Source organism: Calidris pugnax, unplaced genomic scaffold, assembly GCF_001431845.1.
Source record: "Calidris pugnax isolate Ruff unplaced genomic scaffold, ASM143184v1 scaffold51, whole genome shotgun sequence".
In the NCBI taxonomy this organism is placed as follows: Eukaryota; Metazoa; Chordata; class Aves; order Charadriiformes; family Scolopacidae; genus Calidris; species Calidris pugnax.
In genome coordinates, this window is record NW_015090797.1 from 5,141,113 (window position 1) to 5,159,880 (window position 18,768).

Below are 18,768 nucleotides of genomic sequence, written 5' to 3' on the forward strand. Positions count from 1 at the left end.
TGGGAATATCCAGGGATGGAGCAAAGCTCTTAAATGTTGTTTAGCATTGTTATGGCTCTCATTTGCTCTTCATTTTCTCTGTTTTATTAGCAATATAAAAATGGAGGAAACTTTCCATAATCATGTAATTTGCACTTCTGTCATGGGTTTGAAATATTAATTCGTTCCACAGAGCATCAAGACTTCCATTCTACTGCTGCAGGTTTTTGGCTGAGTGGAGTTTTTTTCAGTTGAGATATACATTTTTCTTGATACAAAAGGTAGAGTTTTATGAACAGTTTTATGGAAGCAGTTTTATACATAGGTACATAAATAATATTACCAGCATGCTGATAATATCGTTGGGAAGAAATCTGTGGAACTCATTTCTTTTGAGCCATGTGTACATTCAAATACCTTCTTTGGTACTGTCAGAGGCAAACAGAATTTGAGTCGATGTCTTTTGCTTTTTTTTTTTCTCCTTCTCCAGATTTTTTTTTGTAATGGGTGGGCAGCTGTCTTTAATAGATTCATATTTCTTTTATTAAACAAAATGCTTTATTAACAACAAACATTGCTAGAAGAATATTTTGCCATATCCGCAATAAAAATTACTTTCTAGCATTATCCTTTTTTTTCTGAGAAGCCTTTCTAGTTTGGGACCTCTTTAAGTGGTGATTGATAAAATTGTTACGTCATGGTACTTTTTAAGGGGGGAAGAAAAATCTGGCATAGCACAAAGAGAGCAGTTCTTGTAGCTGTTGCATTCCTGTTCTTCATTATCTCCTTATGCTATCCTGGATTTAATTTGGCATCTTTAAAAGTTCGTCAGCTGTTTACTATCACAAAAACCCACCCACATGCAAAAGTCCCCAAATCTCAGAAAAGTTACGGATGTTAAAAAAAAAAAAAAAAAAGAAAACCAGAATAATAATCAGGGCACTCCTACCACATAATAAAAAAGTGCAAAAATAACAACAAGCACCTTGAACTAGTCGCAGCATTTGCCAAGTGTGCCAAATCATGCCATGTTTTTGTGATGAGGATCAATGTCAGATTATGGAAAGAATGATAAGCACAAGCTGATTTCACTTATAACTTGTGAATGTCAGTTTATTAGCTCAACTTCTACTTCAGAGAGTTGTTGTTATTAACCATATAATCCTGTTTTCCCATGACTCTTAAAATGCAAATTGTGTGGTTTGTTTTGGCTATTATTGTAAAATCCAACTGGCCATATTAAAGTGCCTTTTTTTAGGTCACATTTCTTTTCCTTACTTTTTAATAGATGACAACTAATCTTCCTCCTCCAAGCTTCTGTTATATTCTTACTGTTCAGTCTGGTGAAATGCATGTGGAAGTGGATGAGGAAGAACAAATTTCTAATTTGTACCAGCCACCAGCTGTTCATAGGCTAAAGGAAATTCTTCAGGTAATCTGCTTTACAACTCGGATAACGAATACTTTGGACCACTGGATTTCTGATATCATGTTTGTCTCATTCCCTGTTTTTGTGCTATTTTCAGATCGATGGTTGTAATGAACGTTGTAGCTTTTGGGCGCGAGTGCTATATCTGAGGCTGCAGGTAATCTTTCCATTTAGTGATGAATTAATTCAGCATGTTTATGTGATGAAGCCAGCATTTATCTTGTTTAGGGTTAAAAACCAAAACCTTCCCAGGATTATCTTCAAGAGTTGTATGAGCACCAAGTCTAAAGTGCTTGTGAATGGGTAAAATGAACTGCATCTTCAGTTTCAACACCATCCAGTCTGGAAAGTGAATTATTTCTGAGTAAATTGCCACCTCACCAGAGGTAGTATTTCACCCTGGTAAGGGAGCTTCATTGAGACGTAAGGGCGTTCATTGAGACTCATTTTAAAGCTAAATGCTCTCCTTAGATACGTAGTGAAAAGTTCCCAGGAAGCTGAGTGTCTGGGGATAGAATTTAACAGATGATGGTTATATAAAAATACAGTTTTGCTCTTTGCATGCAAGTGTGTGGACTATTTTTGCTGACTTCAATAGAAGTCCCCTGGGCAAATTTGGCTTTTATGGTCCAGTTAGTAGAAAGGAGGAACTCTTAGGTAAATACATCTGCCATCCATACTATGTTGGAAAGCTTATAATCATGTTTTATTTATTTGTTTCTGAATGACACTACAATTTTCTTTCAAAATATTGCTAACTCCCTCAGTAGTTAAAGGAATTTTTTGTTGCTGATTTATTTATTTTTTCCTGGTGACGGGATCCTCAGTACAGCCAGCCCTAAATTCTGGTGGAGAATAATTTGCAATTGTCCATCAGCTCCACAAGAAACAAAGTGTGAATCAAAGCATATGAACCAAAGACAAAGAAATTCCAGAACGGCCAGCAAAATAGCTGGAGATGCTTCCCACCAGTGCAACACATAAATTTAATTTAGGTCTTGCCCTTTTGCTTAAAAAGCCAATGAGTTATGATTTGATTTTTAGTCAGGAAGTACTTTTAACTCCCGAGATGAGCGGTATCACGTGTGTCTTCTCCATGCTAAGTGAGAATTTAACAGAGCATTCACAAATGTGAAATTAGGGCCAGTTTGCTGGGATCTGTAGGGTGCTAGCAGAAAGATGGACACATGTATGCATAAACTTCTATTTCCAAGAAACCTGTTCTATTAAAAAATAAAATAAGATTACAGACTAGTGGTATCCTAGGCAAACATTTTTGTATTCAGGAATGTCTACATTGGAGATGCTGTGGGTCATCAGTATTCTTGTGTAGAAGCACTTCATCACTAAATTAGAGAAAAGATAAAAGATGCAGGAACAGATGTGATTTTGAAGAATGGAAGCTTGTCTAGCAGAAAAAAAGGTCTATGATTTCTGCTTGCTAGTAGGAGGTTTGTTAGCTGGTTTTTTAATGGCTATTCATTTACTGAACTGTAAGCACTAAATTTTCATAAGTGAACGACATGAGTGCTCATAAATTTTTTGAAAGTAATGTTGGGAAAGCAATAGAAGACATTTTTCTGCGTAACTTCTGGATAACTGCTGGATAATGCTTCTGGATAACTGCTCTAGGAATGTAAAGGTGTTAGTGTATTGCTTGCCTAACCCCTGTAACCTGCTGTCAGTATATTGCTTGCCTAATCCTCCCAGAAGAAGGTCACGGACAGCAGCTTGTTTACTGCAGTTGTCTTTGCCAAGAGGACATATCCTTCACATGCAAAATCATCAAGTCATAATAAGTGAGGAAGGGACTATGATTTGGTTTATTTTGCAGATTTATTATTATTAGATAATCTGCTACGTGAGCTAATTCCAATGCACTTTAAAAAACAGTATTTATTCTATGTAGTGGCAGTATTCTGAGATACTTCGTTTGTGTGAAGGACTAATGGAAATATGCTTTTATTATTACTCAGAATCTGTACTGTGGTACAGAAGGAATATGAGGAAATATATTCCATCTGTGGTTAAGGAGCTGTCCTTCCTTGTAACTCAATCCTGCTGCTATTTGTCTGTTGTGTCCTCTCTGTTCAGAACAAATTGTCACACATAGCAAGATGATGATTTTATACTAACTTGTGATTTTTGCTGTTATTATTATTTACTTTTTGGATGATTCTTCTGAAAGCCAGCTTTTAATGTGTTAGTAATTCTCATGGGACAGATATACAAAAATCTTTCTTTGAAGCTGTCCTAATGCTATCTGCACAGAGGAGGTACTCAAATGTATGTAGTTACTAGGCAAAGAAACAACGTCAGTGCAACAGGCAGCATATATTGTATTAAGGCATAACCTTAATATCAGAGTTATGAATTTTCTCAGTCATTATTTATATTTACTGCATTTGTTCTAATTGCTTCTACCACGAACAAAAAGTTAATTTTAGTGTGGTCAACGGTTTCAAGGTTTGAATTCAACTGAGGACAAAAAGTTGGGGTTCTCATTGCATTACCTTATCCTAGAGACATGCAACTCCCAGAATAAAATAGTTATGTGATATGTGTCTTTCAGATCTTCGTAGTATTTAATTTTCATTTAAATGTTTTAAGTATGAATTTTTAATCAACAGACTAATTTAAAATAGTAGCAATTTTTTTTTTAATTAAGGAAGTAATTTAATCTTAGTTAAATGTTTTCAAATATTAGAATCTTAAAATTTTACAAGCTGCTTGAACTAGTAAATGTGAAATATGTTTTGTTATTAAACATATTTTTTCTCAAGCATGGGAAAATTCACATACACACAGAGATATTATAAAAGCTGTGTTAAAAAACAAAGAAGAAAACCATGGATCATCACATTGTAACCCATCTGATTTTGTTAAGAGACTGTGGAATAAGCACTGATGTGTATGTAATGTCTGCCTACTCTGTCTTGTTCATCATCCCAGTGTGAAAAATTTTAGAAGTACTACTGATTTTGTGATACTTATTTTCAGAAATGATGGCTGAGATGAAATGTAAGTATTTTGGTTGTGACATTGGTAGTTGTTATATACCTTGATTGAGTCACACCGTAGTAATTTTGTACCTGTCTTAGGCAGAAAGCTGACATTGTCATTGCAGGCTCCTGCGTCTCTTTCTTATGAGTTATCTACTTTCCTATTTCTGTGCATCATTCAAATAGTTAGAGATGTTTGTTCAACAGAAGGAAAAAACTCCAGCTTTGTAACCTGTGGTAGCTATTAGCCAAGGACTGGACTGTAGCTATTAGCCAAGGACTGGTGCTCCTGGGAATCAGATAACAGTAGTTGGAAAATTTGCTCACACAGGAGTACTATTAGTAGTAGCATTAGCCTTTCTTTGTTTTTTTTTTTGACGACAAAAATTATATAAGTCTTTGTTCAGAAAAACAGCCAGTTAACTTTTAAAATATATATATATCATATATATATATGATATAAATATACAATATATAATATATACCATATAATATTTTTAAAATAAAATATATTTTCAAATCAGTAGTACAGTCCAAGTGAGTTATGTATGATGAAGCATAATAGTTGATAGAGGTAAAGCCAAGATTAGAGGGGGTCAACCCCAGAAAGTTAATTCAAGGAAGCGATGGTTGTATCTGCAATAAGGAATAATGAAAAATTTCAATAAAGCTTTGATTCATTATCCTGTACAAGCCCAAAATGTAATAATTTCTGTAACTTTTATTAGGTATTTAAATATGAGGATGCTTTAGTCTTTCCTTCTGTTAAAAATTAACAACTGCATTCCAATTTTGTATCTTTTGTTTTTTATAATCATAGACAAAACACAGCGATCCGCTAAATCCAAGAGAGGTTTGGTTGTTTGTGACTGACTCCACACTGCAAAATGTGGTCCATATCACTCCAAAAGTTGTTGCTGTGTCAATCGCTGCATCATGTCTTCTCAGTACGGAAATCAGAGAAGCCCTCAGTGTTGCCTCACAACTCGTCTTCTTCAAGGATGCTCTGTGGGGAAATGGTAAGCTTTACACGGGGTTTGGAAGAGGTTGGACTCAAACAGCAGTAGCATCCTAACCTCTGACACTGCAATATGTGACCCACAGAGACTTTCATTCTCAGATGAATGAGACATTGCAAGTTTGGGATGACAAATTGGAAAGGGGTTGTAATTAGAGCTTTCCTGTAAGGTTGGGGGTTTTTTTTATACTTTTGGCTTGATCTCCAAAGCAAATGAGAAAATCAGTGATCTTGCGGTACGTCCACCAATATTACTGTCAGTCTTCCCCGGTAACGGTTGAATCTAATTACCAGTGTCAATCAAATATGCTAGCTTACAGAAGAGTCAAAAATATTGAGGAATTTGGTTTTATTTGTTTTTATATTCTAGCAGAAACTTTGTTTATTGACCTCTAAAAGGAGCAAAAGAGACTTGCCTGTCAATAGGTACAGGAATTTTACAAACTCTCCTGTACTATCTAAGGTGTGAGTCTTTGCCACCATACAGATCATGTAATGATGGTAGTTCACTTTACATTCTTTTTTGGGGTTCAGGTAGGGTTTGCATGGGCAGTTCACCTCTCACACCTTCAGTCACTTCCAAAATGTAAGTGGAGTGGAAGCAGCAGCAATCTCTGCTCTGGAGAATTGCTGCATTGCATACACCTACTCTTTGACATCTTTGACACAAGGTAAGCCCACCTGAAGGGGTGCCCCGGCTTATTCCAAAGGGAAGAGACGGTAACATGTTTGCAGGGAGCGTGATGCAATGCTGTCCAAGTGGAATCAGACTCTCTACTGCCATGTTTGAATTTTTAAAACGACTGTTTTCCCTGGGAGCTACAAAGTGTAATGAGAGCATGATGCACGTATCGCTGAAAGCAAAATATTTTGTCATTGAGAAAACTTGATGGAGTCTATCCGTCTGTTTAGTAGCTGGCAGAGATCGTTGTCTTTATTGGCGGTGACAATTAACATGGTCACCTTTTTCCTTGTTACTGTACTGAGTTGAAATGTCTTTGTTGGCAGGTAGGATTATTTGTGTTGAACGTACTGTTCTCTTATTACAAAAGCCTCTTTTGTGCTCGGCTGCCGGTGCTGACCTCAGTGAGCTGACTGGCCCTGTCAGACTCGATGAGCTGGATTCTACAACACAGGCCAACTCCGTTTGTGCTGTAAGAGGTTTGTATGGCCTTTCCTGAAATGAATGTGGTTAATTATTTGTGCTCACTTTAATCTTTTGTGTCTTCGTATTGATTTCTTGCACGAACAGTGTGGAGAGGTGAAAAAGCACAGTATTGCTGTAGGTCATTGGGATATTCCAGTTTTTGTACTTCTTTGTGGGCTCTGTTTGCCTTTTGCTGGCCAAACTCTGCTCCCACTCGCTCATACCCCAAAATAAATGTTGGATGCACAATCTGTTGTATTATATTCCTTCCTTCGCCGTCTTCCTTCAGGAGCCTTCTGTTCACACCAGTCTTGTTGATATTGGCAGCAGTAAGGTATACCAATATTTTTTAGGCAGACGGATAAGATATGTTGGCCAGATCCTGCATGGTGGGAGTTAGTGTCTGATTTCCCTGGAGCTTTGCTGCAGTGGGGCAATTTAATATTTCACTGTAGTCATCTAGCATAACTTGGCCAATATTTGCTCACCATCCACTTTGGATCATTGCTTTGTCTAATATTTCAGTCCTACCACTAGCCATGCAGAAAGATTTCTTAGAATGTATTTTCTAACATTTCCTAATCATGCAGAAATATTTCCTACTGTGTATTTTCTAAGGCTTTGCCCAGTCAGCTTCTAAACCTCCCAGTTGTGGAGTGCCTATAGGGAAAAGTCCTTAAAAGCCCAGTAACTTTTGGCTTTTAAAGACAATTTCCTTTCTTGGTTTAACTCATATGATTCCAGTAGCCCTTGTAGAAAATTCTTGATACTGTTTTACATTTTCACCTTCGAGTATTCACTGGAGCATTTGTAATGAGCTTTAAAATAATAGCTAACAATGTTTACAAATGAATCCTTCCAGCTATAATGTGATGCATTGAAAAGACAGTTTGAAACCATGCAAAGCTGTTACTAAACATACCTTCTCTTATGGTGGAGCCACAAGTTAGCAATGCCTCTGTGATTAATAAATGAGCACCTTCCAATGACAAATCTTGAACTCTAACAATGCATCATGAAAAACAAGCACAACCAGAGGCACTTCACTCAGAGCCTTGGTTGCTATGTACATCTCACACTGATATTATGAGTTACTTGAAAGATATTTCTGTCACTGGGTGTGAGAGACTTTTTGCTTTTTTTTTTTTTAACCTCTCCTATAGTTACGGTAAGAGTTATCATTTCTGCACTCTTAATTTTATAGCAAAGTATGAGAAGTGCCTGTCTTCTTTTGTCCCATTGACAGTGTACATAGTAGGATAAAGCAAACATTTATCTGTCCTTTCTTCTTCCAGTAGAGCAAAGAAAATACACCTTTGTGATCTGTTGTGTAAACAAGTACTTACTTTACACACATGGGACGTGCCATGCTTTCCCTGTTCTGTATTACAGATGGAAGAATGACAAAAGGAGAAATTAATCCTACAACTTTGTGTTGCTTCGTCTGAAATTTGTCCAGGGTAGTTGTCACCAGTGTGTTCCCACACATTTGTACCAATGTTAAGTGTCTTCTTCATACCTATGCTAATGCTATATATATAGATGATAACTCTCACTTCTATCTGTAACTGAAAGTGTTTAATAACATTTAAGATATATATCCAGTGTTTTGGAATTCAATTAGTTATTGCCTACATCTTTCTACTGAAGAAGTTAAACTAATAGCATTAACCCTCCTTTGTTGGTGGGAGGATATGTATTTGATAGAGTAACCCATGCAGGAAAATTTATCACCTCTAAAATTCACTCACCATCACTTTTTTTGAGTCTTTTAACTCAGAGTTGTTAGTCTGGCTTTCAGTGAGAAGCAGTATTACCTCTTTCATCCTTTTTCCGTGCCCTCCTTTCACTTCCTGTACTTTTGGTCACCTACGTCTGCTGTACGTGGGCCTCCTCTCACCTAACGCTCAAAAAAGCTGCACAGGCCTTACTCCACCCTTTCTTGAAGTAGTGCTCCTTCCTGTTCATTCGCAGTCACGGCTGCTTCTCCTGGCTCTCGGGGGTTCAGCAGGCTCAACCTTCCCTAGAAAGACTTCTTTTTAACCGGTGGAAAATGGAGGTGGTCATTCAAGTCCCCATCCACAGACACAGCAATTGGTCACGGTGTCAGACTGGGGAGGGGTGCAGGCCACGCTGCCTGCTGGGTTTTTGGTAGAATGGTCATTTTTTGGAAGGTGTATAAATAGGGTGAGTTAGGTTGGAAGGAACCTCTGGAGTTCCTCCAGTCCTAACTCCTGCTCAAAGCTGGGCCCTAAGCAACCTGGTACAACTCAATAGCTGGCCCAGCTTTAAAAGGTGGATGTTGCAATCCAAGCAGATCCACTGAGTTTGTGAGAAATCCTTGTTTCAGAGAGTTCCAGTCATACCAGCTCTGGAATGGATTGTGATGCTCTTCAACAGATGACTGTAAAACCTGTGGTTGCTTTCTACTGGAAAGTTTATTATTCTTTTTTCAAAGATGAGTCTGTGTTTCTCACCTGTGAACTCAGGGTTAATAGATTTATTTTCTTATCACTATGCATTGCAAAGTAATTTCTAACCTCTTTTTGCTGTATAGTAACACTCAGGATGACTTAAATGTTGGCAGTTCATACTGCACGGAACTGGTTTTCCTCTTAACCATGCTTATGGGCAAATTCTAGTTAGTCCATACCACATATGTTATGTGGGAATATTGCTTGATTAATGATATTTGCCTGGTATATGACTCACTACCAGTGATTGCATTTTGACATTGAATATTTTCATATTTTAGCCCTTACCCAGGGGTGGGTTTTTTTCAGTTTCCTGCTTAACAGTTTGAACAAAATGGGGTCAGTCAGCTTACCTAGGTTTCTCTTTTTGATTGAACTTTCCCCCTTCCTGTCCATTAATCAGGGTAACTGATTCGAAAAAAAAACCAAAACCCAACAAAACCAAACCCAAAAATGTTCATTTTTGAACGTTTTCAACCAGAGTGCTACTTTTAGTTCTCAGTCCTTCTTTACATTCCTCACTAGAGACCTGTACTTCCAGATGTTGTCCTATTATCAGCCTCTTCTTAATGGTGTGAGCCACAACCCAGAAAAATAGACAAGAGATAAAAATTGAATTTTGGCTATGTAACTTCCCATTTAAAAGAAGAATCTTGGAGAAATAACCGAAAGTTTTGAGAACATCAAGCAAAATCTTGAGTCTTGACAAAGATGTGCAGCAGTTCAGCAGCTTAAACGTGAGAAATCACTTTACATGCAGGATGCACAAGATTGTTATTAGACCTGTTGCTGCTTTCAGTTGTTCTGACTTCAGTGATCTCTGGTGGTTTTCTTAAATGGACTCTGCATTGTCATCAGAATAAACCTCTCCACTAGACGTAATCTCCTCAGTGTGATCCTGATTCATTTTCTTCAAAGGTACTTGCATTACTTGTGCACTGGCATCCTGCAGTTGTGATACAGCCCACAGCTGGGGGGGGAGTTAAAAGGCTTAGAGAGAAACAGATCTGTCAGAAAAGGGGATTTTGTTTTCTTTTTTAAATGATTTTTTAATGAAAAGGAAACATCTTCAGCAAAGCAGTTGGTAGCTTTTCTTTTCAAGGAACAAGAGAAACATGATCATGCTGTAGCAGAAATCACCCTACCTTGTAGTAGCAAGTACTGATGGAAACTCCCAGTTTATCACAAGAACTGAAGAATCAAAATTATTCCTGTGACAGTCCAAGGGGTTAAATACACAGAATTGCTTATTCTGTCAGTGAAATCCACGTTGTTTCATTATATGCATAGAAATTGGGTAATAAATGTTGTATTTGAGAAGTTTCCTGATCTCCAGACTTGCTGTCCTTTGAACTCCCAAAGAAAATTACAGTTTTGTTGTTTATATGTAGCTCCCTCCTTCCTGTCAGTCCTTGTCCTAGGAGAACCAGGAAAGCAAGGGATTAATTCCCTGTCTTACAGACAGTGTAAATGCTTCCTGGTCTCCAAGGGTTTCTTTTATTGAATGTGCTATAAAACTGTGATATTCTTGCTCAATAGGAGCTGGAATTTGCAGTCTCTACTTCTGTTGTACCATTAAAGGTTTATTTTAGTGTAATTTCATTCTTACAGGTGATCCACTTTGTACGGTTCAAAATACTTAGAAGTAGTTTCTCCATAAATAACGCTCATAATTTCAGCATATCGTTACCATAAAACATAATACACTCTTTATTGGCTTCTCATAAAGCTCTGAATATATTTTTTCTTGCCAAAACTAGCAAGGCCCTTTATATTAGTCCAAAGTATCTTTGGCATTCCCTTCTTAGGCACACACTTAAATCTGTGGGCCAGATCTAATCTCTGTTAAATCAGTATAAATGAAGAATAACTCCATTGTTAATGGAATTTAATCTGCATCGTTATTTTCAAAAGGGATTGGGCCTTCTCACTGGTTTGTGTTTCCTAAATATCGATATCAAGCTATCTGACCGTATGCTTTTTATAGCTATTTATTGCCAAGAAAACATCAGAGGAGCAGAAAGAAAACAAACAAACAAAAACAAATCAGAAAAACAATAAAACCTAAACCGAAAGAACTAAACCTGTTTGGAAAGTTAATTATCAATATCTAAAAATACCTTCTGGTATTTTTAGACTGTAACACACTCTGCCATATTGTCATCTCTTGTTGGAAGGATGAAGGAGAAAGGGAGTGAGGTTGTTGGTTGGAAGAGCTGATGCTTGCTCTGACAAGTCTTATTCTTAAGATGAGAGTCAGAAAGGGTCAAACCTGCTGTGAAGCCAGGAGTGGCTGTGTTTGCTGCCTTGCCATTAGTATTTTGTAAGAACTTTGTCTTCTGCAGGTACTGTTGTTGGAGTTAATGAGAGCACTGCTTTCTCCTGGCCTACATGTGACAGATGTGGCAATGGAAAGTTGGAACTGCGTCCTCAGGACAGGTGAGAGTCAGCATGCTCCGGAGCACTCCAGGTGTTCTGCAGATGTAGCCATAACAGCAAGAGGTGATGCAATGATTCCTGCAGGCACAGCCTGCACTTTGTTCCTTCCTAGAGCTAAGACGTAGTATTTTTATTGCTGATGAACTGATAAAGCCTGCAAGGTTAGATTAATTTATTAAGAAAGATACAAGTAGATATGAAATGGTTTTAATTTGCAGTTATCACATTTTTTTCAAACTAATCTTAAAGTGTTGCTTATGAAGATTTTATAGCCCACTGCATTATAATATGAGTTTTAATAAACATCCACATAAATCACAGGGCTGATTTTAAGCTCCCTGAAAAGTAGCTTGTTTTTCTCTTCCCTACCTTGTAACCCTGCATACCACCAATTCACCTCGTTTTTATATTGAACTGTCATCTCAGCTGTAATTGACATAGGTGTGGAAGAGAATCACTTCAGATCTATTAAATTTATAACCTTTCTAAAAAGGATGTTGGATAATTTGGGGAGGACGACTGTCCCAAATGTGAAGACTGATTGTACAGTGCCCATTACTACCTGAACTGCTAAATCTGCATCAACACTGGCATGCTCTTAGAAAACCTCCCCTTTGGCTGCTTAGGCAGCTTGCTCTGGTGGGATAAAAACACGAGAGGATAAGAGAGCAGTCAGAGTGTAAAAAGAAGGGCAGGGAGGTTCTTTCTACTGGAAAAGCTTACAAAAAAGCATAAGGAGAAGTTGGGTGGCTTTGATCCCATTAAAATAGATAACTTTTTCCTAAATATGAGAAGCTTTACCACTTATGCTTTGTTATGTGTAGCATCCGGGGAGAAGGCTGAAAATAAAGAAAAGGTTGCCCTATATTACACTATCATGCAGAAAATAAAGATGTGTGTATGTTCACATAGTAGTGCAGTTCAAAAAAAAAAAAATCTCTAGTGTGAAGGACACTTTTGCTTCATTTGGAGAACAGTGGAGCTTCAATATTTGTTTAAGACTTTATTCCAACAAGCTCTTAAGGCTTAACTTAATTTTATGCATATGACTTAAGTGTGTGCTGAAAACGTTGAACGTTTGCTGAATGAGGGCCTGAATCAATAGCTCACGCGGGCCAAATCTATACTACTAATTTTCTTTTGCTATAACTTCTAGAAGGTTATGAGATTAATATTTGCTTAAGCTAGGTGACTATAAATACCAACCTGCTCCCACGTTGCCAAAACCTATAAAAGGAAGATCGTTTTGCTAGAAGAGTGTATGGCCTCCAAGAACTACTTATCTCTACCAAAAGGAAAGCTCTTTTTAGTATTATCAACTGAATCTCTACCAGGGCTTTTCTACTAGATGTCTACCAGCCAAGTAGCTGGGGTTTTGTGTGTTTTGTTTTTATGACTGATAACTTTTACATTTCTGTGTGGTTTTCCATCATTATTTGCATGTTTCAGAGGATTACTATACTGCAACCAGTGCTCCGAAGTTGTTGTTTCACCAGTTCTGAAAATGCAGCTGGAGATCTTCTTGAGTTGTCCATCCCGATCTCAAAGTATAGTAAAAGTAAAGGTATGGCATAAAATAAGCTGTGCTGTATTGAGTACAGAAAGACTAGATATGTACACACACTAAGCCACATTTTTATAAACAGCTCTGTCAGAAGAAAAATTAACAGCTGTAAGAGTATCCCATAATTTAATCTGATACTAGACTTGTTTTTCATTGGACTAAGAATCCAGTTCCCAGACCTTACACAAATAATAGAGTCATTGAGTTCACCCTGAGGTTTCCAAACTGTTTTATGCTCCAGCTGAAGGCCTCGATGGGTTGGGCACTTGGGAAACCTCAATCTCCACAGCCTAAAAGGAACATGTATTTTTAGATTCCCATTCTGAACGTCTTTTGTGCCACCTCTCCTCTGCTCTCTTGACCTGAGACATAAAACCATTCTATATTAAAATTATTAATCTTTGTTTAACATGACTGCTTTAACCTGCAAGATTTTTGCCATGAACAAAACCTGTTAATTTTCTCGTTTCAGCTGTTACAAAGGACAATCTCTTCTCTCCTGACGTCCTCCGCCAGTGAGGATGGGGTAAGTGTAATGAATGTTGACCAAAGAAAGTTAAAGTATATAATTTACTGTAGAAGCAGAGTACAGGGGGCGTGGATCAGGTGGGAAGATACTCGAATTATAGAAATGGAAGGGACTCCTGGAGGTCGTCATCCAACCTGCCACTCACACCTCACCCTTGGCTATTGCCAGTTTGTGGGCTGGTCAACCATGACTTTGTTTGCCAGGATCTTGGAAACCTTTGAGGATGGAAGTTCCACCACCTTTCCAGGCAGCTCATTTCAGAACCGCACTGGGAACAAGAGGAGATTTCATTAGAAATAATGATTTTTTCCTCATGTCCAGATTTGAGTGGGCTGGGACCCTCTGGCAATCCCGCCTTCCACCTGCTGATGCCCTGCTATTGCATGACTGTCCTCAGGCTGACACCTTCCTCTTTAGCAGAGGGATCCCACAGGTGGGATGTGTAGACTGTGGGTCTGCAGAGCTATCTGCAAATAGCAGCATGTCCAGACGTTCAGAGCTGTGACGAGCAGCTCTGGGCTTTACTCCATTTTCTGGCCAAAGATCCAAAGACAGCAAAAACACAGTCCAAGCATCCCACCTTTTGGGGCCGCTCTTCTAAACCCCGTAAACCACAACTACTTCCTAATAGGAGAACCATTGAATTACTGGCAGGCAGTAATAGTAGAGAAATTTGCAAAACGCGTGCAAGATGATACTTTATAGTTGTATGAATGAAACACGCGTAAGCCACAGGGATCCACGGGCTAAAGTACAGTTTATGTAATCGTGAAGCAGGTACTCCTTTAATCTGAGATATCAGAAGAACCCTGACATTTGGCACAGTGACCCAGATTTATCGCAGGTGAGGGAGGCACCTGAGTAGGTGCCTGGCTGGCATTGGCTGCCGGGTGGTCAGCAGCGAAGGAGCGGCACCTTCAGAGGGTGATTAAGTCCAATTAGGATCCCGAGATCATCCCCCCTTCCATTGCACGTGGAAGGGAGCAAAGTTCAGCTCGTTGTCTTGTTTAATCATCCCGGTTAAGTATCTCTGGTTGGGTGACACGTATCGGGGTCATTTTGCTTTCCCTGTCATACGGTCTTCTAGCATTTTGCTATTACGTGCTCCATGGGTTTAAAGGGGTTTGTGGATAATTTTTAAAGTGGGACATTTCTCTGAAATTGCAAATTATTTTTCTTATGCTTATTTCATTTAAGCAAAGAGACACGAGAAATTTCCAAAATATGTTTGCTCTTTTAACAGCAGTTAAGTCTTGCTCAGTTTTACGGGTTGTGTCTGCTTTGGTTACAGACTGACAAACCGTGGTTCTTTTTTGAGTTATAAGAATTCAAGCAACATCTTTTTCATGTTTCAGTTTTTATAATGTTGGTATTTAGAAGTCTGGCAACTTAGAAACATTTTTTTTCCCTAGTTGAAATGCAGGGATAATTTTTTCCTTTTTTTTTTTTTTTCATAAGCATTTCCATCTCTGAGCCACTGCATTTTAAAAAGCAGCACATCTCAACAAAGATTAATCACAAGAAATACCACTTCGGGTGGAATTTTTTTTTTTTTTGCCAGTGCTGCTAAATTTTCTAAGGGTGTAGCTTTGTGATACTTCTTTTGGCAAGGAGGTTGGTTTTAGCTGTCGCTGCCCCTGGCCACTTGTTCCTTACCTTGTGACAACCCTCCTGTTACACCCGTAGAGCTGTTTGTGCAGCTGCTGTGTGGTGAGTGGGGACTGCAGAACCGGTCTGGGGTAAAAAACTCCAGGAAAAGAAAAAAAAAAAAAGAGTTGTTTATACCTTGAAACGGGCAATCTCTGAGCCACTGCATTTTAAAAAGCAGCACATCTCAACAAAGATTAATCACAAGAAATACCACTTCGGGTGGAATTTTTTTTTTTTTTGCCAGTGCTGCTAAATTTTCTAAGGGTGTAGCTTTGTGATACTTCTTTTGGCAAGGAGGTTGGTTTTAGCTGTCGCTGCCCCTGGCCACTTGTTCCTTACCTTGTGACAACCCTCCTGTTACACCCGTAGAGCTGTTTGTGCAGCTGCTGTGTGGTGAGTGGGGACTGCAGAACCGGTCTGGGGTAAAAAACTCCAGGAAAAGAAAAAAAAAAAAAGAGTTGTTTATACCTTGAAACGGGCAAGAGAGGTGGGTGTCACATACCTGTACAAATGCATGGCCCAGATGGGAGCGGGGACATGGTCAGAGGCTGGTCATAGAGAAATCCCATTGAGGAAAGACATGGATGTCAACCTGACATCTGAGAGAGGTACTCTCTCGGGCTGGGTGCCAGCTACTGCTGTGACCAGCTCTTCTGTTAACGTGCTCTCTCAGCCACATCGTTCAACAGAAGGGACTGTGGAAGTGCCAGTGATCGTAAACCCTAAAAAAAGGGGCTAAAAGCGGGGTGGGGGTGTTAAAAAGAGTTACAAAATATTTTTCCTTCAGTGGATCTGTTAGCTAAGGTAATTGGGATATAGTGTGTATCTAGGTATTGCTAGCACATCTGGGAGAAAGCTGGATAAAGGCAGCACACGCTTCAGCAAAAGGCAGTAAATTTGCTTCAGCAAAATTGAGTTCAACATCACAGTAGCGCTTTTTTATTTTTTTTAAACAACTAATTTTTAAAAGCCTGCTAAGGAAGCAGCACTTTAAGCAGGAGTGACATCTAATTATTGAAAAATCTAATGTATTCATTCTTTCCATCGGATCTAACGCACCTTTCTTTCTGAGTCCTTAAAAAAAAAAATTGTCTGTTGGAAGAGGACCTTACACCCTGCATCTTCCAAGCCGAATGCTGCTTAGAACAGAACGTCCAGGACTGTTTGTTTTAATCAACATGCTTTTATCACTGCAGAGTTATGAGGTGCAGAGCGTGCTGGGAAAGGAGGTGGGGTTATTGAACTGCTACGTCCACTCCGTATCCAGCCACCCCAACTGTGTTGCACTGGAGGAAATTGTTCTTCTGGAAGCGGCGGCAGCAAGACACTGAGCTGAACTCTCTCGTCAGCTACTGTAGTATCTGTGGACTTTGTAACGTGGTTATCTGTTAACTAGTGCCACAGATAATGGAGAACGCGAGTGTGATAAGAATTAAGATAGTTTATTAAAAGCTGTGATTTACAAAGCACATTGTGCTAACACTAAAAAAACGAAATAGTAAAAAAAAAATCTCTTCAACGTTCTGAACTCTTTTTTTTCAGTTCAGAATTTAAGAATACATTTCTTTGGCATGTTTTGCTGTTCACGTATGTAAAACATCTTGTTCTGGAAGCTTTGAATGGTTGTGATTTATTTTTTTATAATACTCTATTTATTATGTGTTGCTGGAAAACATTTTACTGATATTTTTGAAATAAATACCTTGCTGTGGGCAGTGAACGTCAGTGTAAGCTGAGTTTTATCAGCGGATTCCAGACGTACCACTGGCTGCAGAACACCGTGTTGTGCGCGAATTCTGAGTTGTAACGTTTGTTATCACCTTGCAATAAATGTTGTAGAGACGGAGATTTGACCAAAGCTTCTATTTTGAAGTGTCAAGCATATGTAAAGTTAATGTTTTACAGCTAATTGGTCTCTAAGCGTAGAAGTACAGTGTTATCTGTAGCTTCCCACAAAGCGAGTGTTTCGTTATACAGTTTCTGTTATGGGTAACTAGAAAACTGCTTTGTAGGCCACATAACTACCTGTACAGAGACAAGGATTACAGATCAGTTAAAATAATATCAAAATATTCCCATGTGTGTACTTTTTGCGGTGCGAGAATTAATGGTATCTTTTTTCTTCCACTTTCATGGTATTCAAAAAACCCGTGCAGGTCAGAGGAGGAGGAGTGAATGGTTTTGCCCCGGTCCGTGATTACCCAGCAGAAAAGGAACAGCAAACTTGTTGCTGCACAGATGGTTCCCGAGGCTGATGGTGGAAGGTCCTACCTACGTCACGAGTACTACAGGGATGACCCAGCTTCTGAATCCCCTTTTTTCCCCCCTCCTCTAAGCGTTTCAGTCTCCTTACCTGCCTCCCTGTAAGGAAGGAGGGGACGTCAGCCCATTCCTGTGCCCAGGGTGGCCCCTTCGAAGAGCTCTGGCCGTTGGAGACACTTGTCCTGTCGGGCCGTTTTTCTGCCAGAGCCCTACAGGTGCTGTCGTCTTTGTGCGCTCGCTCTCAAAATTCCGACACGTAGCCCAACCTTTCGTCATTTATTCCCTCACTCAGAGATTGGTGTGGTTGCCCGTTCTCACTTTCACTAGCAGCGATCAGTGAAAGTGGCCAGCTGCTGCAGGGCAATGGTGGCCTGGAACTGGCAGCAGCATCTCCTTTGGGAATGTGGCCTGCTGGAGCTTGGGAGCACCTTAGTGTAGGTGCAGCTTTGCCTTGGCTGGAGTGGAAACCGCTCTGGGGGGTTTTAAAAGGAATTTTAGATATAACGGTGTTGTGTTCACGTATACTTTTTTTCTTTTAAAAGACTTATGTTTGTGGCAGAGCCCTGGCCAAGGAGCAGCCCCCCCTCTTGCCACCCAACTGCTGCTTGGCCCCAGCGCCCAGCTCAGCCCAACAGCTGACTCAGCATCCCTGCGCAGCAGTGCCATTCCAGGGGGGAGAAGCCCACTCTGCGGGAGCCCCAGCCGATGCCCAGCCATGCCCACCACTTGCCCTTTGGCTGCTTCAGGTAAAAACACTACTGTGCACTTCCCCCCCCACTCCTTCTCACCCACCCCTTCTCCCCCCACCCCCATTTCGGCTCCTGGAACCCCCCATCCCGTGTCACCCACCCCCCCAAGAAGCACAACCTTCCCCGCTACTTTCAAGAGACGGAGCAAACAAGAGCAAGGTTGATTTAAAATGCTTTTTTTTATTATTATTATTATTATCCTTATTGTTCTTAGAAATGCTGTAAAAATTGATATAAAAGGTCGAGCATGCTCAAGTCTTTTTCATCCTACTGTCTAAAATACATGGGGTTTTGAATCATTTTAACAGATGTACCATAGCTGCATTGGTATGAGTAAAATGTAGAAAAGACGAAAACTACCATTACAAAAATAATTTAAGGGGAGAGAAAAAAAAAACAAAAACAAAACAACCGAAGAAGATATTTAGCTTTTTTTTTTTTTGCAGGTTTGGTGGTGAAAGACCCCTCAGGCATCGCCCCCCTCCACGGCGCTACAACATTCAGAAAGCGGCCGGCGGGTCCCACC

General features: G+C 39.5%; 1 protein-coding gene across 2 annotated transcripts in view; it reads left to right on the forward strand.

Moving 5' to 3' along the window:
• The window catches only part of SPIDR (scaffolding protein involved in DNA repair), a 208,203-nt gene extending 191,119 nt beyond the window's left edge, over window positions 1-17,084 (forward strand). The window contains exons 13-20 of one of the 2 annotated variants that reach the window (XM_014936883.1): window positions 1,268-1,411; window positions 1,506-1,565; window positions 5,231-5,429; window positions 6,437-6,589; window positions 11,395-11,488; window positions 12,938-13,052; window positions 13,525-13,578; window positions 16,428-17,084. In XM_014936883.1, coding sequence (XP_014792369.1) covers window positions 1,268-1,411; window positions 1,506-1,565; window positions 5,231-5,429; window positions 6,437-6,589; window positions 11,395-11,488; window positions 12,938-13,052; window positions 13,525-13,578; window positions 16,428-16,562 — 954 coding nt within the window. In that variant the 3' untranslated portion in view covers window positions 16,563-17,084. Of the gene's footprint in view, window positions 1-1,267; window positions 1,412-1,505; window positions 1,566-5,230; window positions 5,430-6,436; window positions 6,590-11,394; window positions 11,489-12,937; window positions 13,053-13,524; window positions 13,579-16,427 lie in introns of those variants that run through there. The other variant, XR_001411377.1, reaches the window with a different exon arrangement.
• The last annotated feature ends 1,684 nt before the right edge of the window (window positions 17,085-18,768 follow it).